Source organism: Cataglyphis hispanica, chromosome 21 (assembly GCF_021464435.1).
Source record: "Cataglyphis hispanica isolate Lineage 1 chromosome 21, ULB_Chis1_1.0, whole genome shotgun sequence".
In the NCBI taxonomy this organism is placed as follows: domain Eukaryota; kingdom Metazoa; phylum Arthropoda; class Insecta; order Hymenoptera; family Formicidae; genus Cataglyphis; species Cataglyphis hispanica.
The window spans coordinates 3,038,765-3,061,807 of record NC_065974.1 but is presented as its reverse complement, the minus strand read 5'-3'; the positions used below and the strand labels follow the sequence as shown (position 1 = coordinate 3,061,807).

The following is a 23,043-nucleotide window of genomic DNA, read 5'->3' as shown; positions in this document are numbered from 1 at the left end:
GCGCCACGGAATGTTTTTTTTCAATGTTGTAGAGGAAACTCGTTTATCTCTTTCAAATTGATGTATAAGGCAATGCGTACTATTATGCTTCTCTTCTAATTAAAATACGTTAGTCCCTTTTGCCAACATAATAGTATCAAATGTTATTGCAAAGAAGTTGTCGTTCTATAAAATTGATTAAAAAAGATAATAAAATAGAATAAGATGCAGAAAATTTAATATCGATATTTCGACATTCGTTACTCCATAAAAATATTAATTCAAATAAGAACAAATGTCATAACTAGAATTTTGATTTTATGACACGTGCGAAAAATATATTTTTTGGAAAAATTCCAGACCTATATTTAATCGCTTCCACGAGCAAACGCATTCATTTTGGGTGATAGTTAGGAGAATAAATTTTCACACCCAGATCGAACGAATTAATTCTTTCAGCAATAGTTGATAAATTTTTTTTTTTTTAAATAAAATCGACTTGATATCAATTCGCATCGTTCAATTATATTTCAATTTGCTGCTTTTGTCATTAAAAATTTTTAATGACCAACAGCAATTGTTAAAATGCAACATAAAATGCCGCGGCAGGTAATCTATGCAATCTTATCGTAATTTTATCAGCTGACTCTCGTCGAATTTATATTCGAATTTATATTCTCATCAGGCGATTTCATCAAAGGCTCTTTCTTTCCTCGGGATGGATATCGACGAGGAGAGATGGATCGCATCTTATTTTCACAATCGCGAGGCGTTTCCTGAATGGGCAGACAGAACCTGGAGCGGCCAAGAGCGACCGCTGGATGAGTAGGACAGTGTGTCGCCGTCCTGCACGTTGGGCCCCGTTCTTCTCCACGTGACCTAGCTACTGACCCACTTTGGTTTCTCCTGATTCCCTCTCTTTCTCCCCGACGGGGTTCAGTTCTCCTCAGTCCCCTTCACCCCGTTCCACCTGTCCTCTCGACGGCCCCTGTCCACCACGGAGCGGTTATCCCTTCTTTCTCTTCAAACGGGCTTCCGTCAAACGCGGCATTGCCTCCACCATAAACGACCTCCACCATCGGACCGGCCACCACCACCACCGATCCTCGTCGAAGGCGCCGCTTATGACTTAGCCATGCGACTCCAGCAGCACATGCCGTGGCACGACCACTAGACAGATACCATCCCGTTGGCTAGCCGGATGGACGATTGTGCGGTACAAATCGATACGAGCGCGTAAGAATCACAGAGAAGAGCTTCAGATTAAGCGATCGGTTTCGCCGACGAGCCGCGCGACAATCAAGTCCTGATACCGTCGATATGACTGACGGTCGACGATAGTGCAACGAACGCGCACGCGATAAGGGAAGCTCGATAATCGCGAGATCGGTATCGGTTTGTAATTCGATAATTTGCGGGCATAGCGCATGATTGTACGCATGCCGACGACGAGTCGACCGGCGACGAGAAGACAAGTTCAGTGAAGAAGTGCGGACGAGGATCAGTGATCTCGAGAAGGAAAGGCCCCGTGGAAGGAACAATCTAACTGAGAACGACACGGGTACGACAAGGGCAAGGTCAGGTTTCCTCTCGCGGAAGGAAGCAGACCGGAAGAGCGGACCTGTCGTCTGCCGGAATTAAAACGACGTTATGAGACGCACTTAACGGGCCCTCTCGACTTTGCACCTAAAGGTTAATGCGCTGCACGGTAAGTGGCTTAGCCCTTAGGGGATTGTTTGATCGATGATGCGGTTGGTGGAATGGGCGTGAGGTAATTTCCCTCCTGTGCCGACACGGAGAATCGCTCGAATTGCTCCGTCTTTATGATGTATTACTTTTTTGACCCAGAAACTTTTACATGCACTCTTGCATTTAGAGATGTGAATTATAAAATTAAATAATTTATCGTAACTGAGTACCATATATAAGTAATCAGGCAGGAATAAATAATCCAAGTAAAAAAAAATTTCCATGAGATATACATATTCAATATACATGTATGTGTATCTATGTTAAAAAATATAAAAATATTCTAAATTATTTTAAAAAATGGAGTAAATAAATTGCTTATTATTTATAGATAAAATATAAATATTTAACAAATATGAATCTGCTGGTAAAACAATTCGCAATATTTATGTTTTTGTGTAAAATTTTAATTTTAAATGTTTTTAAACACACAACTTTAATTATATAAATATATATCATATATATCCTCTAGAAATATATAAAATATTTCTCTGAAAAGTTTTTTATCTAATTAGAACGGAATTTTTAATTGCATCATTTACATCATTAATATATAAAATTCAGAAAATAAATTTTTGATGGAAATTGAATATGATAGAAATTTTTTAATGATGCTTAAATATGCTCTTTTAATAAACTGAGTTTTAGCAATATTTAAACATTATTTGAGAATTTAAACAAACATTTATTAAAAATTTAGTTTTTTTAAAAATATAGAGACTTGTAGCCGATATTTTAGGCAATCTTTAGTTTAAATTCTTAAACGAAAATTAATTAATTCATGTCTATTCAGAATTCTCAAATGCGATAAACGTACTATAGTAAAATTGCTTGTACACTTTAAATTAATTGAAATTTTACTGACAAAAAACGGTCTGTAATATAAAAACCGTTCTCTATTCGTGTCATCGATTCACCGTCGCAGATTCGTTCTATTCTCGTGGGAGAAAGTGCAACAGCGAGGTCAACAGCAAGATTCAATATCGGCAAACGGAACGCGAGCGCTTTGAAAGATCGAACTATCTATGGGAACCGAGACGTGATCGGAAATTGTTATAATCGATGCGGACAATAATCCAATCCTGAAGACAGCTGACATTTTAAAATAAAGTATTCCGATATACGTGCCGAACGATTGTACCGTGACATTTCAACTTCTCTTGTCCTCTGTTTCGCGGCTCGCGCGTGTCTTTCCTCGCCTCGGGTATCTTGACCATGCGCGATTTGACGCGACGAGTTAAATGCCGAAAATCGTAGGCAGATCTCCGGCGTAGATCAAATCGATGACGCAAGTAACAGGTATCGTGATCCTGACTCGTTGCACGGACCTGCCCTCGTTCGCCGGTAGACGAGATGCGTGGCCGAGACGCCGCCGACCGTGAAGCCGTATACCTCGAGCCATGAGAAATCGGCATCGCACGAATTAACGTGCACGCAGCAACCGTCACGCACGTAACTGGCGAATCTTAAATACAGCGTGTGCCGTAAATAACACAGTTATGTTTGATAGGAAAAAGAAAAAAGAAAAAAAATTATCGAGCTGATGGGAAAGTAGTGTAAAGAATAAGTATGCGCGTGTGCATTTTTTTGCACTAGTTCCTACTTCTCAAGATCTATCATCTTCTTGTTACATATTTTCTCTTTGTATACAGATATTCTTAAGAATCTCTTAAAATATTGAAAGATCGAGAAATTGCGGAGAAAAGTGAACGAAGAATTTTAGGAAAATAATAAGTCGACATGTGAGATATTTTCACTTTTAGACGCTTCCGTGTAATTCCGCTACCGTCTGGCGAGAAACTCAACAGGCGAAAGATCTCTCGCGTTGACCCCTAACAACACCTAACGCATACATCCTTCACGCACGTGCACACCTCCGACTGTGTACCTAAGTCAGGTATGTGGCGGCGGGTCGTAACGGTTGTCGACGCTTCGACAGTTCGTTGTCGCTCTTTCCAATCATGTAGGCTCATTTGTGCATTTAACACTTTTACGTGACGCTTTTTATCGGCTCACTAATAGAAAAAAAATTCGCACGCGCAACACATTTTTTCAACTTGAAGATTAATTTCAGCGTGAGAAATTCCTTGACAGATTGCACGGTAGAAAAGATAAAATACTACTGATATTACATTATATAAATCACATTCACAATATATTTTCTTTTTTTATTCCAAATCTCTCAAAACTTTTCTTTTTTTTTTCTTAATTTTAAGATTAGCTTTATCAAATTAATGTCGCATATATATATTTGTGAAAAGAAAAAAGGAGGAAAAAAGATTTAAAAAAAGATTATATTTAGCAAATTATATTTTTTTAGAAATACCAAAAATGTGCGGGGTTACATATAAATAAATTTTAAATAAATTTCGAAAGTTAAAATCACTTTAAAAAAATTTTTTTTTAAACTGCTAGAAATATCTATATTAATTATCGAACTTTGTTTATATGAAATTTTTTTAAAAACAAAATTTTTGCATCGGCGGAATCTTCTTGTAACGGAATCGCGCCAATAAATCGTAAACGATTATTATATAAATAATCTTTCGTGCAATTGATATTAAAATATTAAGAACGTTGACGTATAAACGTCACTTTCGATGTTTTACGAGGTTTTGCCTTTCGTATTGCACCGAGCGCCGGAGGAATCGATCAGTTTTGCACGAACGATTGCGTTTAAAATATGTATCTTTAAACATCCAAGTGAAAGCAGAAACCGTTTGCAATCGCATCCTCATCCTAAGTCTGATTTTGCGCGAAAAATTTCTTCTCGCAAACTTCTGTGTTCCATTCGAACAGCACGGATTTCCTACTTTCTCGGATTATTTCGCTAATCACCGTTGACTCGATAATCGGCGCTCATGCGAGGAGAAAATAGAGGCCAAAGACGTTCCGACTTGTTGAATTAATTCTAATCGCATTTGTCCACGAGAAATGAATCACGGAAATGAGGTTGAGAGAAAAAAAATCGTGTGAAAATTTCTTCTTAGATCTCGTATAAATATATACAATATATATATAAATAAAAAAAAATTTCTATTATTAAAAGACCTGAATTTGAGATATATGTATATGTACGTATGTGATTGTTAGCCTCTGGCGTGAGATTTTAAATTGACACTTGAATATACATTTTGATGTCATCAATCATCTATGCTTAATCGATCGCTATTAGCAGCGTCAATCGTTGAGGATCTTCGCGAGAATACGCGACAGATTGTCGAGGATGAAGAAGCTACTGTCGAGCGCGAGGCAATTGGGTCACCCAGATCCAATAATCAAGACACGTCCAACTGAGCTTTCTCCGAGATCCAGCATATGTGTATACATAATATAACGCGTGCACGCACACGCATCGCGCTACCGTGTACCCCAAGCATTGACGGACGGCCAATGAACGCGGAAGAATCTTCGATTCCTTTGACCTCGCTCGGGGTCGAAGTTGGCGCAGGATCTTCTCGGGGAAGATCCTCGCGGCTGATGAGCGTGGGATCTCGCTGCCTTTTTCTCGCGAATTTTTCCTCGCCGAGGGAGAAAGAGAGAAAATCCAGCCGTATGCAGCTTCTTCGCCGACGGTAAAGCACGCCGAGAGACAACTCGAGTTTGCCATAAGTTTGATCACAACGGCAGATAGTTCGGAAAGTAACATTCCCGGAAACGTAACGTCGTTTTCGCACTTGGCGATGATCAATAAGCATAGAAATGAAAATGCGAAGCGACAATCTTAGAATAAAAATCTCGAATAAAAAACGACGTACGATATCAACAATATATTTTACATTAAAAAAAAAGAAAGAAAGACAGTGTTGAAAATAAATACGATGAATTATCGCGCTGATAATAAACGACGACGGAAAAACGTTACGTGAAAACGGAACACTTGCAAGGAAAGTGACTTCACGGCTGTGCTTAGGGCGAACGAAAGGATTGCATCTCTGTTAACGTGTCGGTGTGTGTACCACACATTCTCACGACATAATCCGTGTAATGCGTGTGCAACTATTACGCGACACAACGGCGCGATTCCGTCGATCCTGAATCAAGGTAACTGTGCACAATCAAGTGATGTGCGTACTTAAATAGAGTGATGATTATAAATTATATTAATAGGTTGTAGGAACAATGCTTATATGTAATCTATGATCATTTTGCGTTATAAATTCTTAGCATACAAAAATAAATTAGAATATATATTTATCATTCTTTTTCTCTCTAGAATTTCTTCTAGAACTTCTCCTTGTAATTTATCGTAAAATCATCGTCATAAAATGTTTTTTAATTATTAATTTAATTAATTTGTTTCTCGAAACATATATTTTATATGCTAAACGGCATAATATTTAAAATGTGAATGCATATAATTCCGGTACATTTAATTTAATTAACATAATATCCCTGCGCGTAATAAGATTAGCATAATTATGGTACATTTAATCGACATTATATAAATGTGCCGAACGCTCTGTAGTTTTAGGTTAATAAGCAAGAGATAATGGAACAACAATTTATTTTAACGGATTGCATTAAAAATCAGAGCGGCACGAACGGACCATTTATATCGAAATCATTATCATAGCATACGTCAAAGCGATCATTCGACAATTAAGCCATCGCTATTTAAATTCCAACTATACCGCTGCCGTCTTTCTTTCTCTCTCTCTCTCTCTCATTATAATTTATTTCTGCAACCAATTTTAATAAACCTTAATATCACGCTCGTCTATGTCTTCATGTTTCTAAAATCCGAGGTTATTTTAAAAATTTTGCAATAAATAAAATTTTATAATCCATCAGATATTTGGATAATTGATGATTATCCACATATATCGTACATTGAGATTTAATGGGCTAACAAGGCCGCAGTGAGAATGGGACAGAACGGCGGCGAATTGATAAACTGGGTTACCAGTGTCTTGGTGAACCTGTGCGTTAAAGAGCGACCAACTCGTCCGCCATTCATTTCTCCTCGTCTCGTTCTTTCTCATCAAGCCCTCCCCGCCCGAAGATATCCCGGCGCGCGACGTTTACCTTCAGGTTCCAGCGATATCTCGGCCCCGTTCCTCCGACTCGACTTCGCGACTATCATATATACGTACGGGGCCCGTGTGACTGACTGTAACGGGATTCCGTGGGGTACACGCATGCACAGCCAGCTCGTTGTCCAGTGTGCGCGACGCGCGTGTGAGCGTGAACCTTCCTCCGAGGTAGAAGACATATGTACATAGGTCCAGGGCAATGTTTCTCCTTATTTTGCACGACTCGCGTGTGAAAGGTGCGTGCAACAGTGTTTCGTGGAATTTTCGAAGGAATTTTCGAAGGTAGAGCTTCGGTAAAAGCGAGGAAGCGAAAGATGCATTCCTCCTTCCGCAGTGCTCGACCATACTGTTTATTTCTGTGCCTCTCTCCTTCTCCTCTCCTTTTAATCTTTCGTTATTTCTAGATTTAATTAATCATGGAATTGTATTTTTATAAATTATAATAGCACTCGCGGGAAACCTTTTTTGACCTTTTGCTTTTTGCAAAAATTATTAATAGAGTTACTCTCCCGGTTACATTTACTACTGTCCTTTTTTTTTCTTCGTGTGTAAGGGTATACCTACGCGCATATTTATAAAAGCATCGATCCATTGTAAAATATTGTATAATTAATGTATTGTTGAATTCATCCATTATAACCATTATCAGCCATTGTACTCGTCTCTGTTTGTGAATTAATAATGATAAATTAAAATAACAATGTGCACGAACAAAGCGTAATAAATCAATATATTGTATTATAATAAACTTATTTTTTATGAATTGTACATACGATTCTCTTGAATTCTATTATCTTTTAATTTTGTCAAATTTAATAACTTTGATTTACAATTCCGTTTGCTTCATTATTTTTTAATGTAATAATTAATATTTATAATATTACATTTAAAAATATTCTAATATTTTATGAGAGAGAAAATGACAGATATTTTCTGTAATATTAAAATTTTATTTTTATTATTATCCAATTAATTATTATATACTATTCAATTTCTTAATTAATTTTTAAAAATAAGTTGCTCACAATATTCTTAAATTGAATGATAAATATTATTTAACATACATACAGAAAGATATATTGCCATAAAATTTAGGTAGTTATCACCTCGTAAGAAAAGATTGACTAAAAGAACACATGGAGTAGAAACTCATCATATTACAACTTCCAGTTTTTCTGGCATATACGTGCGAGAGGCTGATATTTCTGTACCGTTACAATGGACAAATATGTACATTGATCTGGTAATGAGATCTGAAAAGCTACAGCTGCTGAACGATTATCGTATGCTGGAATTGAACCTAAAAAGTTGCGAGCTCTATTCAGTTAAAAAAGTTGTCTTTATAAACTGCTCACACTCAACAGAAAGAAATGCGAATGATAAAATAAATATCTTGTATCACAATGTGCGCGCATGTGCATATAATATTTAAAGTTATAATATATTTATATTATTACGAGATTGAAGAATAATTTCAGTTGAAACAATAGTAAATTATTTTTATTGAATTGTTTTAATTATTTAATGCGTAATATCATAAGCTTTATGTCCAGAAGAAAAAATTGCAATTTATTTTCACTTTTTCTCGCAAATATATATATATATATATATATATATATATATATATATAAACACACACCCACACACACACACACACACACACACATATATATATATTTTTTACGTCATCTTTTATCGTTTCGTCGAGTTTAAAATCAAAGGGTACTTTAAGATCGTCGCTGAACTAGTGCCAAGAGCTGCTTTTATAAATAAATTAATATTGACTTAAAGCAGAGCTATCTTTAAGTATAAAAAGAAGTTTTTAATTCTGTACCTGGTTAATATTTTGTGATATAATCGATATAAATTATTTAGGACAGGAACGTCTTTTTTTTATTAATTATTATACCAATCTTTTTTATTACAGATGGCTGCTGGGAAAAGTGTCTGTCTGTTGTTCACCTTCCTCACTTTGACATGTGTCTTTTCTCACCCTTGGACGTCGCAAAATGAAGGTAATTTTTTACAGCCATTGATATTCTCTATATTATATATTTATTTTTATGTAAAACATATAGTAACATTTTCTAACTTTTCGCCTAGCAAATTAGCTATTTTTTAATATTTTATTACTTTAAAAAATTATATATTTAGAAAAAATATGTTATACGGAACAGAATAAGCTTAAAACACAACGTGAAAATAAAATGTAATTATTTTCTATATCTTTAAATATATTTATTCTTCTCAACAGATTTATGTGTCTCTTAAAATGTCATAACGAGAAAATATGGTAGATACGTGAGAAATGTAGCAATAAAACAAACTTCTGAATTTCTACTTTTACAAATTGTTCCCGCTAATATATATTCTCGTTAATATTCATGCCAGTGCGCGCGGTTCGTGCCGCAAAATGATACGTTAAAGTCAGCAGTCATTACTGACACCAAATTCTACTTTCTGTCTTTCTTTGAGGAAAATGAACCACAAAGACATGTCGTATAAAAGGAAGCTTTTCGCCATTTTATTCCGGTCGCGCGTTAGATATACGGACGAGGTGAAATTCGATTTTCTTCTGAGCTGCGCGAATATCGGTGTCTCTCGCATACTGTTTTCGGTTCCTTCCGGCGAGTGCGAGACGAAGGTCAAGGGTCGCCGGAGAAAAGCAACGTCGATGTTTCATGATTTAACGGTTTTTTTTTACGAGTTTCTGACACGGCAAATATTGACACCAAATTCTACTTAAGGTTTCACACCTCGCTTCACGAAAGTCGCGCGAGAGATACTCCCGTAGGTCTACTTGTATCGATAAGACGCACAAACATTTTAAGATACGTATTTGAAAATGTAATATCGTTTCAAATTTATATTTCAAAATTGGAATGATATTCTTTCGATCATAAATGTTGTCGACGCATTTACAGAGAATAAACTTCAATACATGATTATTTGAATAACGGCGATCGAGATACAGATTTAACACAATAAACAAATGGCAAATTAAACTTTGCAATTAAATTTAAATACACACAGAGATATAACAAAATTTTATTTTATTTTTCTGTTAATTTAAAAGCAAAACTTTAATGAATATTAATTTTATTTTATTTTATTTAACATGGAAAAAATTTAATTACAGCTCGAGGATATATTTAAAAATGTAGGATTTATTTAAAATATTTAATATCAAAAAATTGTGCAAATTTTTGCGATGAATTATACATACGAATTTCGCACAAAATCTTTGCAAAGAATAATTTATCTCAAATCTAACACAACACTTTAAGGAATAATAATTTTAGAACACTATACATATAATAAATAAATTGACAAATTCGGAAATGTCGTGTTTGTTGAAACACATCGAAATTTTTACCGTCATAAGTCTGAGAAAGTATCGTATTCCCGACTTGATATTCTCGAAATTATTCCTCACCGATAACAGCCGGTGCATACCAAATGTGCGATTGCATTTAAATGCACATTAGCGTATGTACGACAGCTTTGCCCTATATATTAGTAACTCACCTTTCTCCACTTTCGCGCATTTGATTTGTGTCGAGAGAACTCGCGACGCGCATGACATTTGCGGTCTGTCACATTTACAATTCTATAATATATAATTTATCATTTATCACGTTTCTCGCGCTCCCGTTGTACATTTGCCATATCAAACTTATACGGGATCTATCTCAAATGTCAAACACTTTCTCTGTGTACGATCAAAACTTTATTTTGCTCATGCAGAATTGAAATATCTAATATAAAATATAGAATGAGGGATCTTCTTAGTTACAAGAACTTTTGAAAAATACTCGTATTATTCTCGCTGTTTCACTGTTGCTTATCTGTTTCAAACCACATCTCTTGTACTCCGCCAACGCAGAAATATACATACCGTGGAAAATGCTTAGGGAAGTAGAAAGTTCGACACCAGGGGGTTAATTATTATTACCAGTTGTCCCCTTTATATATTTTACTCGATGCGGAATTCTAGTAGAATAAATGGGAGATTTATATGGACTGATATCCAACAAGAAATTGCACGTCATCTTTATCGCGAGTTTAATACTATAATATGCTTTCTATAAAATGTCCATTTTCACGCAAGATCCGATTTATTAATCGAGATAAATAAATTATATATATTATATTAGTACTTTCTCTTCTCTTCGGAGACTGAGTGAAAGAGAGAAGCAAGATGCGAGATTTATAATCTACATAATCTGAATAAATCTACACGAAGCAGTTCGAATTTTGCGAGGGCAACGTGATGCTTTCGATTGAAATTAATAATTCACGAAACTCGCTGGGAAGCTTTTGAAGACTTGTACATTTTTAATGAGGCAGTTTCCCGTTTTAAACGGGATTCTATTATACATGAAATCGACAACGAGCGTTTAATGCTCGCCGTTATGTCACGCGGCTCGCAATGATTAATCGAGCACCACGCACTTTATACGCTTTCATAAGGATTGTGCATACTGTTCGCAAAGTGACGCGCTTTACGTGCTCCGCAATAAAGATATAATTGCGCTTCCATAAGCGAATCACGTAGCTAACCCATATTTCGCGACATTGTACACAATCCCGCGGTTAATTTAAATTGCAAATTGCCCACTTTTTTTCCCCGTCGCATAGAAAAGAAAGTTGAATAGCCTGTGGTCGTGCGGCAAATGCTGTGAAAAATCAGCAAAGTTCTTTTGCGCAAGAATATATTTTTGCATCTCAAAACCACGATGTGTAAAGACAAGAGTCCAACTGATGAGAGTCCAACCCTTCAAGTTCCTAATGAAAATTCAAATTTATCCATTATGTGCAGAAACGTAATAAAATTGTCATTATATGTAGCTTGCCTTAATATTACAAATAGCTAACAAAATAATGTATTATTTTAATATATATGTTTTAAATTTATAATTTTATGCATATTATTTTTATTATTTCTTAATTATGGCATTAATACTTATTTTACATGTGTTTTTCTTTATCCCTCAATGAAAATATTGAAAAGACATCTAGAAAATATCTAAGAAGACGAAAAGTTAGGACGTCTTTCAGACTTTGCAACTGGTTTTACATTCTCTGGATATGTGGTATTTAGAAACGGCGAGAGAATGCGGTATACTGATGATGATAAACACGACGTGTGGATTGGTAAGATGCGAGAGTTCGCGCATAAGAAAAATCTGGAACGCCGGCCGTGAAGATCCAGACGAGCAACGCGGACGGATCGCGGAGTAGGTCATTATACATATATTGGCGGTGTGTAAAATGCACGTGTAGCAAAGCCTACATGCTTGCTCGTCTATGCTTTGGTCAGCTAAGCGTAACCGGAAAAGATAACCGCGTACAAGCACAACACACGGACGTGAGAAGCGGGCGGTATATTTCGATATTTTTTCGCCGTATTAACTCGATATCGTTGATGATTCATATTTTCTCTTGCGCGCGAGTGTCTAGGAGAGACAGAGAGAAGGATATTATTGTCGGCGACGTCACGAATGGAAAAAAATCTAAAAAGACAATTTGTTGAAGGAACGCGATCTCTCTTCCTTTCTTATTCTTCTCTTGAAAAAGTCAATGAGTGTCTTCGCGAAATTCATTTATATTGTTCTTGCTTCGCTTGTCAAGATATACGCGTCTATGTATTTTTGGCTGCCGTACAAAAACAGTTATTTAATTTCTCTCTACACTATGGATACATATCGCACTCAATAAATCTTCGATACGATATAGCCTTCGATTTCTCTTTGAGGGTAAGCTGAAATTAGGGCAGTGTTTCGAACGTGAATGCGATGCTCTTCCACAACCCAAATACCAAACGGAGCGATCTTTGGAAGTATCTTTTTCGTCATGCAAAGCGATGTATGCTCACGAAATGATAATAATTAATTTAATAAAAATTACTCTTTTTTATCACTTCTTAAGAAATCGTAAAAATTCTCTGACGTTACGTAATAAATAACACGCGTAATAAATAAATAACCGAATTTTTATTTTAAGCAATTATATTAAGCTTCTCTTCATTTGGGACTCAATAAATTTTTAAACTTTTTTTCAAGCTTTAAAGATCAAAACGATTGGAAATGCGCTTGATATAACTCTTTCACATCTCGATTCTGCTAATTAAAAAAAAAATGTTTAAATATAATTAAAATACGACATAAGTAAAAACATTTTTTTAAATGAGAATAAAAGAAAATTGTGTTCTGGGATTGATCTTTCATTCGGATTATTTTTCAGGCAGGAAGCTATTTGGCGGCTATACGATAGTGCCAAAGGCGTGCCGGCCGTCATTGCCGTCAAGTGTCAAATCGAACGGTCCGACGATATGCATGTTTAATTACGAATGCACGCGGCGCAACGGCGAGGTCGTCGGCGCCTGCATGGACGGCTTCCTCTTCGGTGCGTGCTGTCAATTGCCGCCGACGAGCTCGACGAGTGAAAACCGCGAGCCACCCGGTACCGAGGAGCTTCTTCATCTATACCAGCTTGATCATGTACCCGACATACCCATTTTACTGAATCCAGACGGCACGCCCGTTGGCATGTCTACTCCGTCGAGCGACGGACCTACAAAGATCGACGAGGGACCGATCAGTGTCTCGAGTTATCCGATTGGCGACGAAACCGTGTACACGAAAATCTCCAGTTCGAATCAGGGCTCTTCGTCAACGCTACCGTTGTCCGGCTCGGCAAACCATGCCGAAAAGACACAGCTAGTCGAACAAGCAGACGTCAGTCATCTGGCTGAGAATTTCCCGGCTCTTCTGGGTCAGCAAGACATCATTAATGATTTGAGACTGCCGGGACTGTTGACGCATTCGGATTCCAATAACGATATCCAGGATCATCAGGATCCGTTGGCGATTAATCCGATCACTACATTGCTGAATCCGAATCAGATTTTGCAAATAGCGGATCCAGTCGATCAGCTTCCGGCGCTGTTCTCTCAGGGACTGAGTAAGAACAATCACAGCCATCCAGAGACGATATTGTTGAATGAGAATGGCACGATGCTCGAGGAGACGAACAATCCGGATGAGATCTTCCGACCGTCCACCGAAACGTCGATAGATGAAAGAATCACGCAGAGTGAAAGTACGTCAGATATTTGGATCAAGTTTCCAGAGCAGTCTGCTTCTTCCACAGTGAAGTTGACGTCTACGTCGCAGGCTCCGAAATCGACGGTATCCGTGATGCCGAAGACACCTATGGTGACTCAGATGTATACCAACGCGCAGAAATTTACGAACGATATGCTTAGTACGCAATATACCATGAAAAGCACATTCGAGAAAGTGAATACGATCGAGAAAAAAATATCTACGAAAGAAGCGACGAGTCCGATGAAGCTCGAAGCTACTACGCCGATGACAGTTTCCAGCATGAAAGAAGAGCTGGTGAAGGTACAGACGATTATATACGATCTACCGTCAGGCAACAAGAAGAAGGACGATGTTCTCGACAAGGAGGAACTCGCCATCAATCACATAATCTCCATTCTGAATGATACTACGCCAAAATCAGAAGTATCGGTGTCCGTCCCGGCTGCAAATACCTCGCCGGTTCAGGCCTGGGTGAGCATCGACGAAACATCGAAGCCCTCTCACGTGAAGGTCAGTTCTTCGAACTATCGACCTACCACACCAGCGCCCACAACATTCCCATACGCTTACTACAAACCCAGCTCTCTTCAACCCCCCAAACTTTCTTCGTCGTACTACAACTACGAGCTCATTCCTACCGAAACGACTTATACGTCACAACATTCGACTTCCGGTAGCAGTTTCGCCGATGGGCCGACTAACCCTCCGGCACCGACAGTGATAGTTCTCGGCCCACTCGGTACGGAGTTTGCCACGAAAACCACTCAGAAGCCTGTTACGTGGAAGCCCTCGAGCACAACAATTAAACCGATTTCAACTCCGATTAAAACTACGCCGCTCAGACCTACGTTAGTCAATACCAAGAAGCCGACTGTATCCACGACCATAACTCATAACATTAACACCGTCATCTCCAACGCCGCCGCAAACAATGTAGTATCCACCAGCTATATCAGCGTCAATCTAAAGGACGGCACCAGCGCAACGCCGATAGTCGACGTCAGCACCGAGGCAGTCGATACGAAAATCGGGAGTACGAAGCAACGGCCGAGCACGAAGAAGCCCGTGATCTGGACCACCGTGTCCTCGTGGTCGAACAAGCCGGCGTTCAATCCGAAACCGTCGACGCCCAGCTTTGGCTGGTCGGTCGAGAATCTGACGCCAGTCAGTACCCTGTTATTCAAAGGTACCACGAACAACGATATCGAATACGTGAAGGGTACCACGACGATTGTACCGTGCGACGATGAGACCGCGGCGCCGGATGATCTCATTAATTTCCCGCCGGTGCGGAATCCGAATCTCAACATCTCCGCGCCGATCTCGCAGCAGGAGAAACCGACGATCGTTGGGATATATAACAAGACCGGTTATCCGGATATCGAGTTAATTAGCGAAAACGATATCCCGACGCCTACGTTCCTCGAAGACGCCGTGCTAACGGACAAAGTGGACGCCTTCGTCAACAAGCTTGTCGAGTCGCTTCAGGGTAACTTCCAGGTAACGCTGAGAGATAACTTGTTTACCTATGAGAATTTTACTCGCTTATTCACAAAGTTTCTGATTGCTTTGGATTTTACGAATGACAGTCTAACTTTCAACGCTTTGAGCGCTATCATTTTCTTTATTTTTCTTTCTCTCTCTCTCGTTTGATAAATACAATTTACATAAAAGTCTCACTATTTATATACACAGAAAGTGGAATATTAAAAGTTTATTTATTTTGAAATTTTTTATTTGCTTGTTATTTAATGTAATTTAAATATTAAAAATTTAATGAAATATTTAATTTAATATTATGTTATTTAATTATATAGCTTGTTTTTCTGCATAAATTCCTGTTGTATGAAATGTTTACGCAATTTATGCATTTTATCTTTAAATGTTAAACTCTTAATATTATATTTATTTACGGTCTTTTCAATAATTGTTTATTTACACGAATAGTTATAAAATATTTGTACAAGATATTATATAATATTTTAAATATGGATAACAAAATGCAAAAAAAATATAAATGAATATTTTATTTTCAACAACATAGAGATATATCAGAGATTTTGTGAAATTTTTTTTGCAATTATTTTTTAGAGTCTGAAAGACGTGGTCTACAATGGAAATGGTACAACGGCAGCCACGGTAACACCTTCTAACGCAACAAAAAAACCTATTAATGGAAGCATTACGACAAAGAGACCGACGCGAAAACCTACGACTAGACCGTCGTCCTTATCGACCACAGCGGTGCCAACGAAGAGGCCAGCAGCGACCACGAAGAGGCCAACTCGTACCACCCAGAAACCATCGTCCGAGAGACCAACGCGTCCCACCAAAACGACTACTCCAAGACCTAAACCAGCTACTTCGCAGAATGTTACAACCAAGAGACCTCAAGTAACGACGAAGCGCCCGAAACCGACTAGAAAAGCCACGACTACGCCGCCCAGCAGCACGGAGACGACTTTGCCCGAAGAACAGAGTTCGACCGTGTCGAGTACGACTGAGTTAAGCAACAACGTGGAAACAAATCAGCCAGAATTTCGGGCTCGTAAGTTAGCAAGCAGTCAATAAGTTCCAAAATTTCTGTAAAAATTCCTATGATCAAAAAATCCGAATCGCTATTATTCTCTTCACTAAATTTTACAATTCTGTGTTTTGAAAATTCTTTGTCATATTAACAGGATGTGGCTTGAGGCCTCTGGTCTCAAGAGCGGGAAAGATAGTCGGCGGAAAGGGCGCGCAATTTGGGGAATGGCCGTGGCAGGTCCTGGTTCGCGAGGCGACCTGGCTCGGTCTATTCACGAAAAACAAATGCGGAGGTGTGCTTATCACTGACAAATATGTGATGACAGCAGCTCATTGTCAACCAGGGTAAGTCGTAAAAGACTTCACCTTTGAAAATTGGGGAAACAAACATAATCCATTCGTATATATTTATAAATATGTCGGATTAATTTTTTATAGGATCATAATTTTTATCTCTTATTATATATATTATTTTTTTTATAAAAAACGATTAAGTAAGAAGAAGTTAAAATATCGCGTATTTTGTATCGCAGCTTCCTGGCTTCCTTGGTCGCGGTTTTTGGCGAGTTTGACATTTCGGGCGAGTTGGAATCGAAGCGCAGCGTAACGAAGAACGTTCGTCGCGTCATCGTGAATCGCGGTTACGATCCGGCGACATTCGAAAATGACTTGGCACTTCTCGAGCTGGAGTCACCGGTGCAATTCGACGATCACATCGTGCCGATTTGCATGCCCGAGGACGGCATCGACTTCACCGGACGGATGGCGACGGTCACAGGCTGGGGGCGGCTTAAATACAGTGAGTATCGATTTTGGTTCGCCCGATTTACAAATTGCGAACGCTAATACGCGTACGTGCATGCGAGTCATGCGACAAATTTCCTGCAAGACTAGAAAGTACAAAATGGAACAGGTTACCGTGACGAGAGCGGAGTAAAACAACTTTCACGATGACTCTCGCGTGGCCTCCTACGCGTCCGAATTCTGCTCGCGATTCTGTTACGACTTTCCTCTCTTGCGCTTCTCAATTCGCCGCCGTCAAGACCCTACTAACGGTATCGGTTACGTTCGACAGATGGTGGAGTCCCGTCGGTGCTACAAGAAGTCCAAGTGCCCATAATGGAGAACGCGGTTTGTCAGGAGATGTTCCAAACGGGTGGACACTCGAAATTGATTTTGGAGAGTTTTCTCTGCGCCGGATACGCGAACGGTCAGAAGGATTCCTGCGAGGTAATCTTACGACGAGATTTATCTCGCTTTTTATTGTATTTTATTAACTTTATTAACACTATTCTAACTTAGCGATATCTCTTTGATCTCAAGACAAATAACATAATTATTTTGTGGATTGTATTTGTAGTTTGTATATCAGCGTTTTCATTTATGATGTACTGTTTATTTGATTATGTAAATTTTTATTACTCGTTTTGAAGAAGAGAGAAAGATGTCAAACACGTTTTAATTATCAGACTCAATGTTATTCTTTTTAGGTCATTATAAATAATATGTTTATTCTATCGGTTATGGAGAAATTCCATGTCACATATTTTTACTTAATTATTTTAAATTTTATTTATTTTTATTATTATTTTATTTTAGATATTTTATTTTTTAAGGTACATTCTTTAATATTTTGATAATTAATTCTTATTCCTTGAGCTTGCTATCGATACTACAATAAATAATTATCTTCCTGTAATATTAGTGCCAAAAAAATAGATCGTAAACAAAGAATAACAACAAAAAACAAACAATTTAGAGAGCGGTTAATGATTTTGCTCAGGGTGACAGCGGCGGCCCGCTGGTGATGGAACGACAGGACGGCAGATGGTTTCTGGTTGGGACCGTTTCTCACGGTATAAAATGCGCGTCTCCATATCTACCGGGTGTGTACATGAGGACGACCTACTTCAAGCCCTGGCTGCACAGCATTACCGGAGTCTGAGGAAACTCCGCGATTATCATCACGTCTTCGCGTGATTACGTGTGTAAGCGGCACCCGATGCCATTCTGTATAAATGTACAAAGGAAGCCTAATTTATTTCCCTTCGGGATAGAGCATACGAAGCTCAATTAAGTAATATACCCGCGGAAGTAACCGGACTTGAAATATCGGAGTGCTATCTCGATATCTACATAATGATAAGACGCTCTCTCCTACGCGTTTATTTTCTATTTTCCTTTAGAGCGCAATAAAATAATATTTATATGAGCATCGTCTTACGTCAAGTAAGATTCATTGTGGAAGCGGTAAGAGAAAAAGACAGACAGAGGGTAAGGCAAGCAAACCACAACTCTCGAGTTATTTAAATTTCGAAATAGCATTCTGTGCAAAACTGTCCGCAGCGAGACACTGCTTCTCGGCGCATGACCAGCGTTCGACGTTGCATTTATGCGTATCAATGTTTAAACTCGTCCTTATGTGTCTGTACACAGAGTATTCGCAGAGTCGGCTCTGAAGCAGATTCAAAATATCCTTCGACAATCCTGAACCGTTATTTCCCCCGGAACGACAACATTGTATATTTATTTGATATTCCTTCTACGATCGAAGAAACGAGTGCAAATAATTCATGATTCGCGTCAATCCTCTATATAGCATATCTCCTTTTCTTAATTAATTCAGAGGCGACTTTTTCTCAATAGAAGTATTTAGGCCAAAATTAAATTTATTTTTCATTTAGATTAAAGTAGATTTAAATTAGATTTAAATTTAACTTGTTAAAAGAATCCTTCATATTTTTGATAATAACTCCCAATTTAGATAATATTAATTTAATCTTGAATGCATAGCAATTTTATTAAGTAAAAATCGATGTCATAATAAACCGAATTGGCACCGATAAAAAATCTCATCACCACACGTACAAATTTTATTCCATGAATATTCGCGTTCTGCCGGCTCTGCAATGCATAAGTACATAAAGACGAGCTTCATGCCTTATTTATTTCCTTGTTAGATGTTATTTATTAAATACATTTTTATACGATAACATATATGTGGCTGTTTTATTCAACACCAACGCTCCGTAATAAAAGTATAAAAGATATGATCGAGGATATTTTGATATCACGGTGCCATACATATCGAGGGAGGTGATCCTTTCGTTAAAAATAGCGGCAAATATTTTCCAAAGCGATGGAACTTTTAATATTCTCATCATTATTATATATGAACAATGTCATCGCGGTGATAATGTCACTTCTAGTAATAACGTCATTTCCGGTGTTTCCCATAACTTTTCTTATCGCTTGTAATTTGAGAAAGGTTATAACATCTTTTTAATCAATTAAAATCTTTAAATTGTAGTACGTACGTGTTATATATTCGTTTTATAGAAAAATCGAAAATTCAGAATTAAAATATCGTCATCGATTTTGCATTATTTTACGCATTATGTTAATCCTATGCTTATATAATAAATTGGCAGTTTATAGTATAACGTGATAGCATGATAGAAATATATCATAATGGCTTGTTAAAATCCTTGAATGTAAATTCTATTAAATATATTCATAAAGTATCTATTCAAGTATTCCTTCCAGAAAAAAGCTTTTATAATTATCAATATTGCGTTACAACTGTTATTAATATTTCGTAAACTTTGCGAGATAGGAAATTAGGCACATTAAAAATCACGCACATCACTTGTAGAAGGTAAAATGCATTTGTTTGTGAATTATTGCATTTAAAAGATCATATAATACATAATTTAAATATCGATTGAATAAGATCGCAAATTAATAAAATTAATAAAACCGAATCAAAAAGTAAATTGGTTCTTGGCATATAAAATTTAAAATAACAAATTTCTCAAAGAATTATTGTTAAAAAATTATTTAATATATAAAAATAAAAAATTTAGATAAAAAATAAAATTGTTTGATATCGAATAAATTAGATTATTTTTTTTAGAAAAATATTTAACTCTTTATAAGTATTCAATTCATATAAACGATTACATATTGTATTTTCGTCCAGTGAAGAAAGACTGGCTTAAGTCAGACAAGCACATAAATGACGTGTCGAAACTGAACCCGAGGGAAAACAAATTTCACGTAATTCATGAAGATCACGCCAGACCTATTGCGTCGTAATACAATGCTTATTCCGTCACAATGAACAAAGTTTCTCGGAAGTTCGCGCATGCGACACGCAAGGCCGAAGTAACGTTTCCGAAGCAACATGCCGCGAAACGTTGGAGCGGAAACAAGCGTGGCGATTTAATGGCGCGTGCATACACGTGTATGACGCGACCCGATGATGCATGTATACGCTTCGCGTACTTACCTGCGTACTCTGGCATTTCGTTGCACAGGTGGTTGCATCGTAGACGGACGGTAAATGCAATTTGCCGCTGCGGGAATTTACGTGCGCACGTCTGACGATTGGTTTTCCTCCTTCGCGAAAATGTCCGCTGAATGCCCTTTTCTGAAAAAGAGAATCATAATGCCGTAATTATATTTCAAGATTAATTATCAGTTGAAAAACAATATTAAAGTTAAAGGCTTAAAAGTTTCTTGAGGCAAGATAATATATAAAATAAATATCGATAAAAGACGACCAAGTCCATCAAATTGGTCCATCAATCTATAAATGAAAGAAAATACACAAAAAATAAAATATTCTCTATATCAAAATAAATGTCTAATAAAAATTCACATTCTTTATACAATTATTTTATATATTATTAGATGGATATGTAATTTAAAGAAAATACATATTGCATACAGAAAAATATTATATAATTTTTAATTATTATAATTAGACTTTTTAATTATTTCTCTGTGTTTAGACGAATAGTATAAATTATTATTGTTGCAATTATTATTGTCTATAAAAAATTAATATAATAAAAAAAATTAGAAATTATATCAAATATTTTTAAACCAACTTTCTTTATGTATGTTTTCTCTCAATATGAGAAAAAAATTATATTACTATTTCAATGAAAGACTTAAATAAACTTGAAAATTATTTCAGATTTTAATACCAGCTCATTCAAAGAAAAAATCTTGAACCACCTACAGCTACTCGAAACATTTCTCATGAAAAATTTAAATCTCTATCAATAAACTACCGGCTCAGGCTGGAAAGGCCTGAACAATGGCAAACAGCACATTGCGGTCGTTTTTGCTTCGTCACTATTCAGTATGTGTGAGAAAGTGCGCGAGAGAGTATATGGAGCAGAAGCAAACCGCCCGGTGGGCACATCAGGATACCTTGGATCAATACGGCCAAGAGAGAACGAAACTACGCCGGTGGCGGAAAGAGCACGAGCTGAGTCAAGATAAGCTGAACGATGAGAACGATGAGATCCTGAGACACAAAAGTCCAACAATATTCTCGCGCTCATCGAGGAACGCATTCTAAGATAAATATAACATGACGAGCTTAAATAAAATCCCGCGACACACAAAAAGCTCTCCTTAAAAAGAAAAGAAGTTTGCGAGAAACGAGCTTACTTCTGTCATCTTTGACCTTTCGCAGATCCGAATGCTCGTTCCTTCCAGAACATCGTGTTTCCTAAATGTGCTTACCGGCAAAAGAATATCCCAGAGGATATTTTCAAAATAATTTCATATGCTATACAGTTTTTTCATATATTATCGATTTAAAAAATTGCGTTTATCTTATGTAATTTTTACGCATAACTCAAAGCTTTAAATGTTTCCTTGTAAACCAACAAAAGAATACTACGTTAAAAAAAAAATAATTGGAATTTGTTTCTTTTTTGCGACTCATTATTATTTCACTCAATCATAGCATTGTCAGCGCTTCGTACATTATTTATCAATACAAGTAGCTTCGAGTGATTGGATTTTGATCTGAGTAGCTCCTTCGGTCTTCTATCTCGAGTCGCTCGATAGATAGGAAGCTGAAGATCTGAATGAACAAAATGTCACGTAGGTCGTGATCGGGTGGCGCGAAAAAAAAAAGAGGAAGAAGACGGGCCGGCGGAGGGTTGCGCCTGCGCCACCGAGTATATGCGCTCGTCTGATGGCAACCGGAACGACGTAGAAGTATAGATTGCCGAAGCGAGCGCGGCACGGACTCAGTCCTCCAGTAAACTCCATCGAGGACTTGTTGATCCTGTGCGGAACCTATCTGTCGAGTGATAGCCGATCCTGTCCGGCCGAGGCAAAGGCGTTCTAGACGAATTGAACGAGGGTGCGAGAACGTGTTGTAAGTAAATTATAATCGGCTTGAATTGAATAAATAAAAAGAGTGCTTTAGACATTTAGGGTGTCATGATTAAACGTTTCGCCATAGTGCTCTCTATACATTACACTCCCCAAAATTTGTTCTTGATGTTAAAACATTCTCGACATCTTTCATGAATAAAGCATACACACAGTTACTGTAATATTAAGATATAATAAAAAATAGAGTATAATACATAATAAAAATAGACTTTAATTAATTGTCTTATAGAGGTAAAGGATTAAAATAGAATTCAAAAATATTTCTATATTTATACAGTCTAATTAGTTTGACACAAAAGATGATTTAGTCCATTTAAAAATCCGAAAATTTGAGAATTTAGTTAAATGAAATTTATATTAAATTTATTAATTACTGTTTCATCTACAACCCGATTAAATAGCATGAATAAATGTTATGAAGAAATTTCATTTGC

General features: G+C 37.1%; 4 protein-coding genes across 7 annotated transcripts in view; 2 read left to right on the top strand and 2 right to left on the bottom strand.

The window, feature by feature from the left end:
- Positions 1-23,043, bottom strand: part of LOC126857279 (uncharacterized) — a 136,017-nt gene that overhangs the window by 44,800 nt on the left and 68,174 nt on the right. The window contains exon 3 of the mRNA XM_050606531.1: positions 20,694-20,834. Within this exon, the coding sequence (XP_050462488.1) occupies positions 20,694-20,731 (38 nt within the window). The 5' untranslated portion in view covers positions 20,732-20,834. The remainder of the gene's footprint in view (positions 1-20,693; positions 20,835-23,043) is intronic.
- On the top strand, positions 768-19,901 carry LOC126857264 (serine protease filzig). 2 transcript variants are annotated; one of them, XM_050606500.1, is made up of 8 exons: positions 768-1,687; positions 8,692-8,779; positions 13,011-15,376; positions 15,968-16,424; positions 16,558-16,747; positions 16,936-17,201; positions 17,478-17,632; positions 18,186-19,901. In XM_050606500.1, exons 1-8 carry the CDS (start codon positions 1,676-1,678, stop codon positions 18,345-18,347), a joined length of 3,696 nt encoding a protein of 1,231 aa, XP_050462457.1. In that variant the 5' UTR covers positions 768-1,675; the 3' UTR covers positions 18,348-19,901. The 2 variants fall into 2 exon arrangements, with proteins under 2 accessions (XP_050462457.1, XP_050462458.1); XM_050606501.1 differs by lacking the exon at positions 768-1,687 and adding an exon at positions 6,936-7,000.
- Positions 21,709-23,043, bottom strand: part of LOC126857276 (uncharacterized) — a 100,487-nt gene continuing 99,152 nt past the window's right edge. Inside the window, exon 6 of the mRNA XM_050606526.1 lies at positions 21,709-21,722. The gene's annotated coding sequence lies outside the window, so the exon portion shown is untranslated. The remainder of the gene's footprint in view (positions 21,723-23,043) is intronic.
- The window catches only part of LOC126857277 (ITG-like peptide), a 295,970-nt gene continuing 295,356 nt past the window's right edge, over positions 22,430-23,043 (top strand). For all 3 annotated transcript variants that reach the window (XR_007688473.1, XM_050606529.1, XM_050606528.1), the window contains exon 1: positions 22,430-22,589. The gene's annotated coding sequence lies outside the window, so the exon portion shown is untranslated. The remainder of the gene's footprint in view (positions 22,590-23,043) is intronic.

Excerpts from the sequence above, each read along its gene's own strand:
- LOC126857264 (XM_050606500.1), top strand. Across the intron at positions 16,425-16,557 it reads TCAGCCAGAATTTCGGGCTC|GATGTGGCTTGAGGCCTCTG; the intron begins GTAAGTTAGCAA and ends TCATATTAACAG. Across the intron at positions 17,633-18,185 it reads GTCAGAAGGATTCCTGCGAG|GGTGACAGCGGCGGCCCGCT; the intron begins GTAATCTTACGA and ends GATTTTGCTCAG.